Consider the following 14,672-nt stretch of genomic DNA (forward strand, 5'->3'; position numbering starts at 1 on the left):
TATGCATGTGCTGGTTGGCTGGGAAATACTTCTGGATGAGTCAGCTGCCTGTCAGGAGAAATGTGCTGCTTTCAAATACTCTTGAAAGAAGGATAAAAGAAAAGGAACAGTGGGAAAGAAGGGGCAGAGCGTTGGGGTTGGGTTGCCCAGGATCTCAGGATGTATGGTAGGGACACAGAGTTTCTCCTGTTGCTGATTTGTGGGTTCAACAGCTTTTGTTAAATTGGTGAAATGGAGGAAGCAGCTATTAATGGTAAAACTGGTGTAGTCTGAATTTTTGACAGGTTTTAGTGATTTGCCAGAAAAATTCTAGTAAAGCTCAGTATGTGGAGGAAGTTCTTAGGTAAAACAGAAGCAGCTATCCATTTTTGAAACATTACACCAGAAATTAATAAATAATACTATTTATTAGAGTAAATAATCTTACTTGAAAACCTAAATAAGCATGAAAGCAAGAATGGTCTGTTTTAGTTCTAAAGTCTTTAAGATCTTGGATTCTGCTTCAGTCCTTATTTTTGGTGCTGAGGATTGAAGAGAATGCTTTTCATTTACCCCATTGTCAATATGGAAACCTTTGTGATATTAATTGTTCTGCTTGTGCCTGGAAAAACAATAGAGCAATTTCTATAAATGATATACAGTAGACAAATCAGCTGGACTAAACTTAGTTAGTGGTCTTCTGAAAACTATAGATTAAGATCTGAAAATGAAGATGAGGATTGGAGTCAAAAGTTGAAAGTGCAGCAGGATGACCAAATTGCTGAATATTGACTTGAGTCCCAGAAAAGCATATAAAGAGCTGTACAGTCTTATGAGTTTGCCTTTATAGGTTTGACTGTACATCAAGAGTGGTCATGAATTAGTGAGTGTATAAGCTGTAGCAAGAATTCTGTATGAAATGTAGATGTTTCATACATATAAACTGGTTATTTTAAAACTGTTGCATGTCCACTCCTGAATTTATTTTTATCTATGGAACCTCAAGCTGAAAAATTTTAAACTGTTTTTGTGTTGTGACATAAGACCTAGATCAAGAGGCTGCTGTAATGGTTGTGACGTTTCAGGTAGTACAGGACAACTAACTTCTCAGAGTGTTAAATATGTATAGCTTGTTGGTAAAGATCTTGAGATTAGGTGTAGTCATGTAATGGAATTGCTTAATTGGAGTTTGGGGAGGAAGAGGAAGAAATTCTGATGTAAAATCACCTCTGTAACCTCTTTTTAGTGTGTTTGTCATTACGAGTGATTAGCTTCAAATTAATAGGTTTGTGTTGCTGAAGGCCATTTAGGAGATGATCCTTGAGGTTCTGAACTGCTGATGTGCACAATGTGATGGAGACGAACTAAGCATATCCCATGCCTGGGTGGTCAGTGTTTCATTACAGATGCTGCAAAGGGAGATCTTCAGTTTCTCGCAGTGGTGGTGAGTGGGATGTATTGTTACCGGTTTTTTGGTTTTTCTTTTTTTTCTTAAAACAGATGCCTTCTGTGAAAGATGGGACAACTCAAGGGAAAAACATACCAAAGAAAGACCCAACCGCACTACAAAGTGTATCCACTCCCAAGGCTAAAATGGTGCCATCTGTGTTGACCTTGAATAGAGGATGTAAAAATAAAACTACCAGCACTGTTAAAACACCTTCTCACAAGGAAGCTCTTTTGTCAGCAAGCTCCGGTAAGAGAATTTTTCACTGGAATATTACCTTCATTTAAGAAAGTGGTTAAGTGGTATCATATTTAATGTACTTTCTGACAGAACTTTTAGGATGGTACAGAGTTGTATTTTTGGTGCTAAATACAGTTCTGTTTAAATTGTAAATTGCAGGGTACAGGGTCAAAAAAAAAGGCAGGTTACACCTCATAACTGTAAAATCTCATCTTGTAAGGAATGAGTTTAGGAGGGTGTGGTGCTACAAGAAGAATCGATACTTAAATATTTATAGTTTGGTTATATAATAGTACTTTGCTAAATTACAACTAAAATTATTTTAAAGAGAAGAGGAGAAAATACAGAACTCAGGTACAAAGCTCGTACAATAAGCAACTGTATTCTGTTCCAGTGGGAATGAGCCCTTATTTCAGGTCATAATATATTTTGTTCAACCTAATTTTAATACAACTCTATAGTTTCTAGAAAAGAGAGAGCGTAATTGAAGGAGAGACGCTCTCTCCTTCAATTAGCTTGAGCTGCTAATTAATCTCAAACTGATTAATACCAAGGGCAGGGAGGAATCTCACATCTAGTCTGTAGGCTTCTGCTCAGATTTCATGACTGGGAACTATGTTCTGTAACTGTAGAGATTCAGAAGTCCTCTTGTAGGTTATGTGCTTGTTTGGTTGTTTGGTTTTTTTTAAGCAAGTGTGGCAGTGTAACTAGCTGCAGAGGTAGCCTGGCTATAAATGGCTACACTACAATGCACTGTAATGTGGAAAGTCTACACACCCGTTTATACCCAGTAAAACCTGTTTGTTTGTTTTTTTAACTCACTCAATCTAAGATTTTAAACCAGTCCAAAATACCCTTCTTAATTATATACAGGTGGTGAAGTGCGATAAAATCTGTATCTGTAGTCCTTTATGGGGTGAGTCCCTCAAAAAAAGTGGATATAGTCCATTCTCTGATTTGAGCTTTGCTAATGTGAGGCACTTGCTCAGTGAACTTGGTACCAAACTGTAGGCTACCCATTTCTTGGAAAACTCATCACCTCTCTAAATACCAACATAGAGCTTTCCTGTCTGTAATTATGGCCTTAGAAGAACTGAGATGGATATAGATCTAGATGTATATTTTTCCTTTAGGTTATTAATCCAGATTAGATTCATGACATGGTCACTAGAAATAAATATAAGTATAGCTGGGTTATAGGACTAACTTCTTCACTTCATGAAAAAAAAAATAACAAAATCAGATGCACTTTCAGAAGAAGCAGAAGTCATCTGCTGTTGAAAATGAAAACCTTTACTCCCCCGGGTTTTTCTAAGCTAAATATGTCCCTCCATAACTCATTTATTGTATGTTGAAATTACAGTAGTCCGTAGAATATTTTCCAGGTTTTTCCTACTGGAAAAAGGCTACTTAAATTATAAGCATAAAGCATCACCCTAACATTTCAAACTTGCGCTATAATCTGATGAGACTGGAACTTTAATGCTGCACATGAGAAGAAATGTTTTTTTTTTCCTCCATGCCCTTTCCACAGCCCCCCGTTCTAGCCCACTATTCCTAGCACATCTTGCCCTTTATTTTGCTTATGCAGTGTTTTTGTGCTACAAAGTAAAATTCGATATGTTAAACTATAACAGGTTAACTTCTCCATCCCTTGCCAAGGGAATTTTTAAACATGGTTCATTGCTTCTTTATAAACATTGTACAGATGCAAATCAGACAGACATGGGGGAAGCTTCTGGCAGCTTCTCACAGAAGTCACCCCTGTAGCCCCCTGAGGCCAAGACCTGTCCATGCAAACTCAATGCACTGCCTAACATGGATAACCTGGATTGGGGGTCACCAGATCTCTACCCAACCTGGGTCACTGTGGATAAACCAAGGTCAATTCTCTGATGGGTGATGAAGTTGGAGCAGTGGACAAAGTCCTGAAGTTGGGGCACTTATAGGGCTTCCCTTTTCGATGAGTCTGTTGGTGTCTGATCAAGGTAAAGGTCTGGTTGAAGCTCTTCCCACACTGGGGACACTTGTAGGGCCTCTCCCCTGTGTGTGTCCATTGATGCCTGATGAGATGAGAACTGTTCCGAAACCTCTTCCCACACTCAGGACACTCATAGGGCCTCTCCTCTGTGTGCGTCCTCTGATGCCTGTTGGCAATTGAGCTGCTCCGAAACCTCTTCCCACACTTGGGACACTCGTAGGGCTTCTCCCCAGTGTGGATACGATGATGGATTACAAGGTCAGCGCTGCGGACGAAGCTCTTCCCACAGTCGGGACACCTGTAGGGTCGTTCCCCAGTGTGCAGGCGCTGGTGGGTGATGAGGTTGGAGCTCTGGCTGAAGCTCTTCGCACATTCAAAGCACTTGTAAGGCCGTTCCCCTGTGTGCACCCGGTGGTGGGCAGCAAAGGTGAAGCCATCACTGAAGCTCTTCCCACATTCACGACACTTATAGGGCCCTTCCCCGGTGTGGATGCTCTGGTGGCGAATCAGGTGGAAGCTCTGCCTGAAGCTCTTTCCGCATTCCAAGCACTTGTAGGGCTTCTCCACTTCATGAAGCTGCTGGTGGACCACCAGGTCAGAGCTCTGGCTGAAGCTCCGGCCACCTTCCTGGCAAAAGGTGGGTCTTTCCTCCTCAGAGCCCTGTGTGCTAGGTTTGGAGCTGCTTCCTGTGGGGAATGTTTGTGGCTTTTCCTCCCCATTGGCTTCCTGCAGGTTCTGCCAGGCAGATTTGTCCTCCATGGTCTCTGCCCTCAGTTCGTTGCCTGGGGAGGAAGGAAATGAGAAAAAGGAAGAAGGAAAGAAATGTAACAAGGATAGGAAGGAAGAAAGAAGAGGAAGGGGATTTCCCTTGATGCCAGAGGGAAGGGGAAGGAGATTGCCCCCCAAATCCATCCCCAGCAGGACGGCATCAGCAGCAGGGTTGTCCTGCAGCTGGGGGTGATGCTTGGCTGGAAGATGAAGGAGAACAGAGGGGGAAAGGTGGAATGACTTCCTCCTCACCTACCTGGGTGTTCTGTAGCATCTTCCTTTTTCTCCCAGCTTCCTCCTCCATCTGGTCAAGGTTTGGGAATGAGAAATCCTGTTTTGGGGGAGAAAACGATGTGTGAGTGCGTTGAATTGGGGGGTCCTCTTGCCCAAGTTCATATCTAGAAGTCAACAGCTATCTTGTGTCCCTAAAGACCTCCAAAATGCCAGGATTCAGCCCCGAAAAGCCCTCCTAGGAGTTCCCCCTCTCTGGTCTCAACTTTGGAGTTCTGGGGGTTCCCTTTGTCTGGGCTGCTGGGGGTTCCGTGTGTATTGGGGGTGCCGGCGCTTCGGGGTCCCTGCCCTGTCTAGACTGCTGGTGATTTCTTGAATATCGGGGGTCTCTCCTCTGTGGGGTCCCACTTAGGGATTCTGGGGGCTTCAGAGCTCCCTTCTCCCTTGACTCTCTGCTTCGGTATGCTGAGATCCCTGGGGGGCCCCATCTCTGGAGTCCCTCCCCCCTGCAGGCTGCTGGGAGTCCCGGAAATCCCGGGGGTCACCTCTCTCCGGGCTCCCCCTTCTCCATGCTCCCCCCACCTCCAGGCTGTCGGGGGTCTCCCAGCTCCGGTAGCGCCCTTCTCCGCTCTCCCCACTCTCGGGGTCCCGGGGTTCCTGCCCAACCCGGCTCTCCTTGTGGGTCCCAAAACCCGGTGTGTGAGAGTGTGTGTGTGTGTGTGTGTGTGTGTCCCACCTGCCGCCGGTAGTGGGCTGACAATGGAGGCGGCGGTGCCTGACCCGGGAAGACCAACCCTCACCGCGGTGACGGAACCTGCATCCCTCCGCCCACCGCCGGCAGCCGCCGCCGGCAGGCCCCCCGAAAAAAAGCACCTCCCGGGGACTCTCCACTATCTTCCGAAGGGGCATTCGAGCCTCAGCTTTGGAGTACTGCAAGATCCAAAGATACCCTACCCCTAGAAAAATCCTGGGACGCCCCCCCCCCCAAGATATTTGTGGCAAGCTTCCCTTCCCCAGTCACCTGTGGGATGCTGGAGGGCGATGCTCGCGGGGGCTTGCGCATACAGCGAGCGGTGGACTAGCGAACTTCCTCTTTTTCCTTCCTCTTCCTGGTCCTCCTCTTCTACCCCTCTTCCTCCCACTGCTCCTCCTCCTGCTGCACCGCTCCTACTTCATCCCTCCTCCTCTTCCAGGCAACCCTGCTCCTGGGTATAGACTGGGGTACAAGAGGTTGGAGAGCAGCTGCGGGAAGTGACCTGGGGGTCCCAGTCGATGGCAAGCTGAATATGAGTCAGCAGCGCCCTGACAGCCAGGAGGGCCAACCGTGTCCTGGGGGGGCATCAGGCAAAGCATCACCAGCCGGTCGAGGGAGGGGATTGTCCCACTCTTCTCTGCACTGGGTTGGCCTCACCTCGCGTCCCGGGCACCACAGTATAAAACAGACATTAAGCCATTAGACGGCGTTCAGAGAAGACAACGAGGATGAGGGAGGGTCTGGAGGGAAAGCCTTATGAGGAGGGGCTGAGGCCATTAGGTTTGTTCAGCCCGGAGAAGAGAAGACTGAGGGGAGGCCTTATTGAGGTCTTTAACATCCTCTGAAGGGGCAGCAGAGGGGCAGGTACTGATCTCTTCACTCTCATAACCAGTGACAGGATTCGAGGAAATAGCTGGAGCTGACTTGGGGAGGTTTAGGTTGGATATCGGGAAAAGTTTCTTCCTCCGGAGGGTGGTTGAGCACTGGAACATACTCCCCAGGGAAGTGATCACAGCACCAAGCCTGTCTGAGTTCTAGAAGTGTTTGGACAATGTTCTCGGGCACATGGTGGGATTCTGGGAGTGTCCTGCTACAAAAGCCCTGCAGTGTTATATGACCACACCTTTCAAGTAAAACCACATCTACTGCTGCTTACCCTGTTTGTTTATAATGGTTTTGAAGTAAAACTGTACATACACTTACTGTGACCAAGTGGCAGTTTGTAAACCAAACTCAATTGTCTGTTTAAGCTAAAGCATTCCTGGCAGGAATAACTATTTTGTTTCCAGTTGAGTCATTTGAACATTCTGGGGCTAAACTTTAGCCCATCCAGATAAATCATTCAGTAGCTGCACAGTTGTTTGCTGTTGGGATTTCATCAGGCTACAGACAGACTAGCTAAATCCAGAATGGAAAGGATTTATGAAGGTCACCTAGTCCAGCCCACCTGCCTGTAACTGGGTCAGCACTGAGTTCAGACTAGGTTGTTCAGGCATTTGTCACGTTGAGTCTTAAAAATGTACAAATCTTAACGGAGTTGTTTCTTCCTGAGATACTAATGTATATGGAGCTAATTCTTATCCAGTTACTATCTGTATTTAGATTGTTGGGCAGCAGTAGAAGTTGGTATAATGAGTCCATTAAATACTCTGAACAAGACAAATGATAGTATAGCTCTGTTATCATGTGTGTACAGAGTGACAGAGGGAGAGAAGCAGTGCATCTGTCCAAAATGTACTAGTGTATGTATTATTCTCAGAATAATCAAGAGGTTTTGAGCAGCGGATTGTGTCACACATGGCTGTTTTGAGTGGGAAGCAGGGAACTCCTCTACAACCAAGAAAGAAAAGAAGTGCCGTGTATAAAATACCATTTATAAGATCCTTGAAACTTGTCAGGAGTTGAAATTTTGGTAATTTTTTTTTCCTCCTTGTAAAACTTAAGTTTTGAGTGATAACTAGCCAATAGAAAGCATGAATTCTAAGGAAATTTCCCGATTTTACTCTTGAACAGGAGACAGTAGAAGGAGAGCAGAACTCATAACTCAAACGTTTTATTTTGTGTGGTTATTTGCAGTACATGTTAAGCTAGGAATAACCAATTTATTTCAAAATGGCTGCTGAGGACTGTTCACTGATATTGGTGTATCTTACCCAGGACTTGGAGTTTTTGATGAATTAGAAATTGGTTGTCTGAAAGGCAAGCCCATCTTGATGTACCGAAGTGATTTGTGAAATGGCAAAGCTTCATTTCTGTGGCAAATCTGGAAATCAGGTCATAGTTGCAAGCTATTAAAATGATTTCTGGAACTATTTGTCTCTGTTACTCCATAAGAGAGGATGACATAGTCATTCTAAAACAAAAATTAATTCTCTACAGCTAACTTTTCCATGGATTTTTAGTACTGGATGGCAGGCAGTATGTCTTTTGTTTATGTTTGTTTTCTGTCAGTGAAAATGCTCATTAGATTTCAAGATTTCAAGACATTTTTGGTTTTTACTGGATTGTGTGTGTAATTCTGGAGCTCTGATTCAGGACTTTGAACCAGTCTTGAAATGAAAGCAACTATTGTTTTTGTTCCCAGAAAACCACCTAGTTGCGTGTAGCCATAACCACTGTGGAGGAGTAGTGGCCTGATAATAGTTGAGGTATTATCGTTTGGGAAGTCATGTCTTTGCCTCACTTGAAGGGAGGAGTGGAAGGGGACTGGAGAAGCAAAGGAGCTTTGGTGGTCCCATGGAACATCACTCCAAGATCTTCTACTGTCAGCCTGCCCCAGCAAACGTATGTTACCATCCATGCAGTTGAAGAGAAGCACTGTGACTGTTTGAGCCACTGTTTGAGCAAATTGTTTGATTTGTGTTTGAGCAGCATAAAATAGAAATATAAATTATTTTCTGTACATCTAAAAGCGTATATGCTCACCGCTGCCTTTTTCCTCCTATTGCTGACAACACCTACCTATATATATGTAAAGGAAAGAAGTTTTACCTGCGAGTAAGATTTTTGATATGCTATAACTCCATCCTTAAAAACTTCTGCCTTAAAATGATACCATTACTTTAAATTTTTTTTCACTCCAAGAAATTTCATGTTGCTTTTAATGTCTTAGCTACGACAGCTCTGTCAAGCCTTATTTGTAATTTAAACTCTTTGGGAATGTGAAAGCATCAATAATATTCCTTACTTGATGTTAAAGACTTCCAGAAATCAATGGAAACCATGTAAATCATCTTTGTAACAAAAATGTCTTTTGCCATCTGGCAGAGTTTTTTGCATTTTGGATACCCTTTTGTCTCTGATTTAAGTCACTGATATCCCTTTAGCAGAGTTATGGCCCTGTGCTTTACTTATCATTTTCATTAATTTAATCCAGTGGTACTACCTCTTTCTCTTGCTAGTATTTTCATAGCATTTAACCAGAGTAATGAAAGCTTGGGTAGAGAGAAGCTTGAGAGTATGAATTCTGTGTTTCCTTAAAGAAGATTCTGGACAAGTGAGACATACTCCATATAAAAAGTTGATCATACTGAAGGACTTTTCCTGTGTTCCACAACTGTTTGAAGTGTGGGAAAAATAATTTCCCCTATGCTATAGAACATATTTTTACATTGCATTAGACCACAGTAGGTTTAGTGATACTCTGAAATGATTTTGTTGTTCATAATTGCTAAATTCTTGCAGTTGAATTTTGGCTTGATTTTACACTTAAATGTGAAATTGAGAGAAACTTCCAAAGTTAAAACCAGAACAAGCAGTGACAGATTAAGACTCAGTTGTTAATGACTGTTATTGCTGTTTATTGCACAAAGAAAAGCTTTTCACATGGAAAATTGAAACCAAATGGTTTCAATCAGTTTTCATACAGCTGGAAACATGTATAAAGTTGGTAATTCAGGACTTTCTGGTATAATCTTTCACAACACTTGTGAAGCAGAACCATAACAATGTAGTTCCAGGAAGCATTCCCGCAATCCTTGAGTCTTTGTTCTGATATTGAACAAGGAGCTAACCCAAATATAGTTACTGCAAATAATTTTTCAGCTTGTATCATTCCTGCTATCTACCATGTGACTCTTTGAAGTTGGATTGACATGCTGCCAAGAGGAAACAAAATATTTTAAAAGGCAAACATAACTTCCAGGTTCTCTGGACTGAAACAGTCAGGACTTGCCTCAAAATCCTGGAGCAGACAGTAAGGGTCCCCATATACTTTCTCATAAAGAAATCTGGAATGCACCGGGGTTTGCAAATAAGGTGTAAAATTTAGTTTCAACCAGTCTTTTTATGCTTTTCTTTTGCAGGGCAGCCAGCTTCTTTTATGGATCCTAAAAGCAGGTTCCTCATACACTAACTTATCCAAGATCATTATTTGTCCTTTCTTAGTCCAAATTACTTCATCCTTGTTTCTCTTTCTTTAATGCATTCTCTTTCTTTAATTCATTACACTAATTAAAGCCTGTGTTAAAAATGAACTTAAAACTCACATATTCCCATTCAGAGGTGTGGGAAGGAGAAAACTGATACATAGGTCTCCATGGAGCATAAGGTCTATAGTTAATAGTATGACACAACATCCCTCTTCTGTCGTGTTCACCCAAGCGGCTCCACTGTGTAGCTGTATCTCATAACCAGTTCTCTTTTAATTTGTAGTATAAACTGGGGAAAAACACAGTGTATCTAAAAGGACTTTTGTCCAGTTGATGAGTTTGTGAGAATTTAGAAAACAGCATTAGTTGTGAGGGCCTAGAAGCATTTTTCTGATTGCTTGAGTCAGACTTGCTGGTAACGTTTCCAGTCCATTTTGCCTTCACTTCCTGGCTGTCCTCAACAGGAATGGTTTGCTGGAAGCTGCCTGGAGCAATATATATCCTTGTGCCAAATACTGACCTCTGCCCCAGATGCTGGTCATTCAGCTACAGAATGGGCAATTCATAATTTGAAGCCTGAAAGAAAACATAAAATGATGTCATCTGAATTCAGCTTGTCAGTTTGACTACATGCACTAGCAGAAAAACTCAATATAACTTTGGCACCTAGTTTCTTTTATTACTTTTCATTAACAAGGAGATAGATGCTGCTTGTGTTTTTGTAAGCCATATATAGGGTTCATCATAAAAATGCCCCTTTGGAATAAAATACTTCCTATTTAGCTTTGTAAGTCAAATTGACTGTGAGAAATGAGTAAAAGTGAAATAATGTATCTGACAATATGGAATCTGTTGCAATGAATGATTTCAAAGCAAATTGGTTGATTTACCTCTGGATAATTTGGATGTGGTTCTCTGAGTTTTAGTGGGGTGGAGAAGAGGGGCAGTTGGAAACGTTTGAGGAGTAACTTAAATTATTTATATTCCAAAGTTCATGGCATTTAATATATTCTACTGGCTTCCAGCTTCCAGAAGGTAGCATTTCATCCTGTCAGCTTTGTTTATGGTGCCATCACTGATCATACTTAGGGAATTAAAGTTTTCACCCATGTTCCCAGACTTTTTACAGGCAATTCTGTGACTAGCCCCATTGAATTTTTTAATGTGTTGTACCTGTAGCAAGAAGCATGATTGTACTTGCAGAGACTAACAGTCAACATATCGGCGCTATCAGAAATGTGGATGTATCTATAAGAATATTCTCCTTTAGGAGGGAGGTGTGCAGTAATTTCCCTGCAGGGGAATTTCTTGGTACCTAGTCATTTACTTGCAAGGACATGCTGGTGTGTCTTAAGTGTACTGTTTAGTTCTGAATTCTCTCAGGGTAGAGGTAAAGGAGGAGAGAAATAGGAATAATTATCTTCCAGAAGAAACTTGTACTTGTTTTGGTACAGTGAGGTTCCTCTTTCATCCAAGGAACTCCTGTGACAGAAAACTTCAAAGATTTGTGGATAACATCATCATCATCATCATGGCTAGGCTTCACGAATGAAGATCTGGGAAGGACTCTACCCACGTTTGTTACAAGCGCACTGGTGGCTAAAAAGGCCAATACGCGATAGACGGTTGCAAAAGGCACAGCTGAAAGACTCCTTAGGTAGTATATTCTGCAAGATACAATTCTTTCTGCATTGCCTTTTCTCCTCAAGAGTGATCCTGCGTGCTTTTTGAAAAGCATCAGCAGCGTTATAGATGGTGTGTCTCCAGGCCTCCTGATTGGAGGCCAGAGTAGACCAGTTATGTAGAGCAATATGGCCAAGGCTGAGATGTTGTTTCAGGGAGTCCTTGTATCTCCTGTTCGGGGCTCCTCTCTTGCGGCAGCCGGTTGGCAAGTTCACCATAGAGCATGATCTTAGGGAGGTGGTGGTCCTTCATCCTTGAAATGTGTCCTGCCCAACGCAGCTGTGTTCTCAGCAACATGGCCTCAATACTTGTGACTGCTGCTTGTTCTAGGACAGATGTGTTGGTCACATAATCTGACCAGTGGATGTTTAGGATTGTACGGAGGCAGCATTGATGGAAGCGTTCTAGGAGACGCAGGTGGTGGCGGTAGATGACCCATGATTCGGATCCATATAACAGAGTAGACAGCACAATGGCTCTGTAAACACTGATCTTTGTACTTTTCTTCAAGTGTTTATTTTGCCACACTCTTCTGTGGAGTTTTCCAAAAGCACTATGTGCCTTCGCTAACCTCTTGTCTATCTCTCCATCAATCTTACCGTCTGAGGAGATGAGGCTACCAAGGTAATTAAACTGCTGGACTGATTTGAGCTCTAATTTGCCAATGGTGATATGGGGATGATGGAAGACTTCCTGAGATGCAGGTTGATAGAGAACTTCAGTCTTCTTTAAGCTGACTTCCAGCTCGAAGAGCTCTGCAGCGTCTGCAAAGCAGGATGTTAAACGCTGCAGGGCTGCCTCTGTGTGGGCCACAAGGGCGGTGTCATCAGCATAGAGCAGCTCCCGGACAAGATGGTTTAAGGTCTTAGTGTGGGCCTTCAGTCACCTTAGGTTGAAAAGGCTTCCATCAATACGGTATCGAATGTAGATACCGTCCTGATCCTCGAGGTCTGCCGTGGCCCTTTGGAGCATCATGCTGAAAAAGATTGTGAATAGGGTTGGTGCGAGAACACAGCCTTGTTTCACACCATTGGTTATCAGAAAGGGCTCAGAAAGTGCATTGCCATATCTGACTTGGCCGTGCTGATCCTCATGGAGTGAGATGATCATTTTAAGGAACTTGGGGGGACATCCTAAACATTCCAAAATCTGCCACAGACCTTTTCTGCTCACAGTATCAAAAGCCTTGGTGAGGTCAACAAAGGTTACATAGAGACCTTTGTTCTGTTCCCTACACTTCTCTTGTAGTTGTCTGAGAACAAATACCAGGTCTGTGGTACTCCTGTTGGCTCTGAAACCACATTGGCTTTCAGGTAGAATTCCTTCTGCTATAGCGGGTATTAGTCTGTTCAAAAGTATTCTTGCCAGGATTTTGCCAGCAATGGAGAGCAGAGTAATACCACAGTAATTTGAGCAGTCCGATTTAATACCTTTCTTCTTATACAAGGTGATGATGACTGCATCACAAAGGTCTGATGGTAGCTCGCCTGGTTCCCAACAGCGCACCACAAATTTGTGAAATTTAGCATGAAGTGCAAGGCCCCCATGTTTCCAGACTTCAGATGGAATTCCATCAACCCCAGCTGCCTTGCCAGTTTTCACCTGCTGTATGAAACAGCAGGTTTAGGTTAAGGGAGAAACCCTTAAAGGGTTTCTGCCCCACTTAAGTGGGGGCAGTAATCAGTTCGTACTTCACTGGTTGCTGTGTGATGGACTGAATTGCTGAGTCTTGGACTACACGACTAGTACTGAAAAGAGTCTGAAAGTGTTCAGACCATCGATTCAGAATGGAGGTTTTATCTCTCAGAAGCGTTTGACCATCTTCGCTGAGTAGAGGGCTTTGGACCTGGTATGTAGGCCCATATGCTGTTTTCAGGGCCTCATAGAATCCTCTGTGATCACCTGTATCTGCACATAATTGAGTTTTTTCTGCTAGATTGATCCACCACTTGTTCTGAATGTCACGGAGTTTCTGTTGGAGCTTGCTGCATGCAAGACGAAAGGCAGCTTTTCTTACGTGACAGGACAGCAGTGCAAGGTCTGCTTGGTGAGTGGATTTCTTCTTCCTCAACAATTCCTGGATCTCTTGGTTGTTTTCATCAAACCAGTCCTTGTTCTTCTTGAGGGAGAACCCTCAGGATTCTTCAGAGGACTGCAGGATGCTGTTTTTAATATGGTGCCAGAGTGTTTCGGAGGGGGGCATCTATAGAATTTATGGAATGGTTTTCGAGCCTAGTTTGAAGATTTGCCTGGAATCTGTCTCTCACTGTGGCTAATTGGGGATTGTTAACTTGGAGTCTCCTCCTTGGGATACTGCCCCTTTTAGGCTTGAACTTAAGGTTGAAGTTAAGTTTACAGCACACAAGTTGATGGTCTGTTTGGCATTCTGCACTAAGCATCACACGGGTATGGTGGATATCACAGACATCTCTCTATCGCTCCAAGACATAATCGATGAGGTGCCAATACTTAGATCTGGGGTGCATCCAGGTTGTCTTCAAACTATTTTTCTGCTGAAAGATAGTGTTAGTGATGGTGAGCTGTTGCTCCACACAGAATTCTAGCAGAAGTCGACCATTGTCGTTGCAGTTTCCAACACCATGCTTGCCTAATACTCCTTTCCAGGCTTCAAAGTTCTTTCCTACTCTGGCGTTGAAATCACCAAGGATAATGATCTTATCATCTGCAGGAACCTTTTGGGTAAGGCAGCGCAGGTCGGTGTAGAATTTATCTTTTTCGCCAGGGTCAGCTTGGAGAGTTGGGGCATATATACTAAAGAGGACAATGTGTTGCTTGTTGTGTAGTGGAAGGTGTAGGGAGATAATGCGACCAGTCGGCAGATTTTCGAGTTTGGGAACAACAGAGTTTTTAATCATGAAGCCAACTCCTGAGAGATGCTTTTCGGTTCTGGGTTTACCTGACCAAAAGAGTGTGTAACCGTCACCATGTTCTCAGAGGCTGCCTTCTTCGTGGAGATGAACTTCACTGAGAGCAGCAGTGTTGATGTTGAGACGTGATAGTTCGTGAGTGATTAGGGTAGACTGATGCTCAGGACTGTCCGCAGAATCAAGCATGGTTCTGATGTTCCAACATGCTAGAGTCAATTTGGGTACACCTTTGGAGGCAGTTGCATATGCCTTTATCTTTTGATCTTTGTGTGACTGCATTAGTAGAAGATGCCTGTTGGCCACAGTTAACCACCCGGGTGAAAGGGGAGAT

General features: G+C 43.4%; 2 protein-coding genes across 8 annotated transcripts in view; one reads left to right on the forward strand and one right to left on the reverse strand.

The window, feature by feature from the left end:
- MTUS1 (microtubule associated tumor suppressor 1) overlaps positions 1–14,672 on the forward strand; it is a 133,921-nt gene that overhangs the window by 36,781 nt on the left and 82,468 nt on the right. For all 5 annotated transcript variants that reach the window (XM_017812559.1, XM_017812316.1, XM_017812618.1 and 2 more), the window contains one exon: positions 1,480–1,675. In XM_017812559.1, the coding sequence (XP_017668048.1) occupies positions 1,480–1,675 (196 nt within the window). The remainder of the gene's footprint in view (positions 1–1,479; positions 1,676–14,672) is intronic.
- LOC108496494 (zinc finger protein 239-like) lies at positions 1,926–5,945 on the reverse strand. Of its 3 annotated transcripts, none has more exons than XM_017813283.1 (3): positions 5,668–5,945; positions 4,672–4,746; positions 1,926–4,429 (listed from the first exon to the last, which is right to left on the reverse strand). In XM_017813283.1, the coding sequence occupies exon 3, from the start codon at positions 4,404–4,406 to the stop codon at positions 3,531–3,533; it is 876 nt and encodes a 291-aa protein (XP_017668772.1). In that variant the 5' UTR covers positions 4,407–4,429; positions 4,672–4,746; positions 5,668–5,945; the 3' UTR covers positions 1,926–3,530. The 3 variants fall into 3 exon arrangements, with proteins under 3 accessions (XP_017668772.1, XP_017668850.1, XP_017668936.1); XM_017813361.1 differs by lacking the exon at positions 5,668–5,945 and adding an exon at positions 5,383–5,422; XM_017813447.1 differs by lacking the exon at positions 5,668–5,945 and adding an exon at positions 5,229–5,367.

Source organism: Lepidothrix coronata, unplaced genomic scaffold, assembly GCF_001604755.1.
Source record: "Lepidothrix coronata isolate B3197 unplaced genomic scaffold, Lepidothrix_coronata-1.0 Scaffold0, whole genome shotgun sequence".
Classification (NCBI taxonomy): Eukaryota; Metazoa; Chordata; class Aves; order Passeriformes; family Pipridae; genus Lepidothrix; species Lepidothrix coronata.

Excerpts from the sequence above, each read along its gene's own strand:
- LOC108496494 (XM_017813283.1), bottom strand. The coding sequence starts at position 4,406 with ATGGAGGACAAATCTGCCTGGCAGAACCTGCAGGAAGCCAATGGGGAG.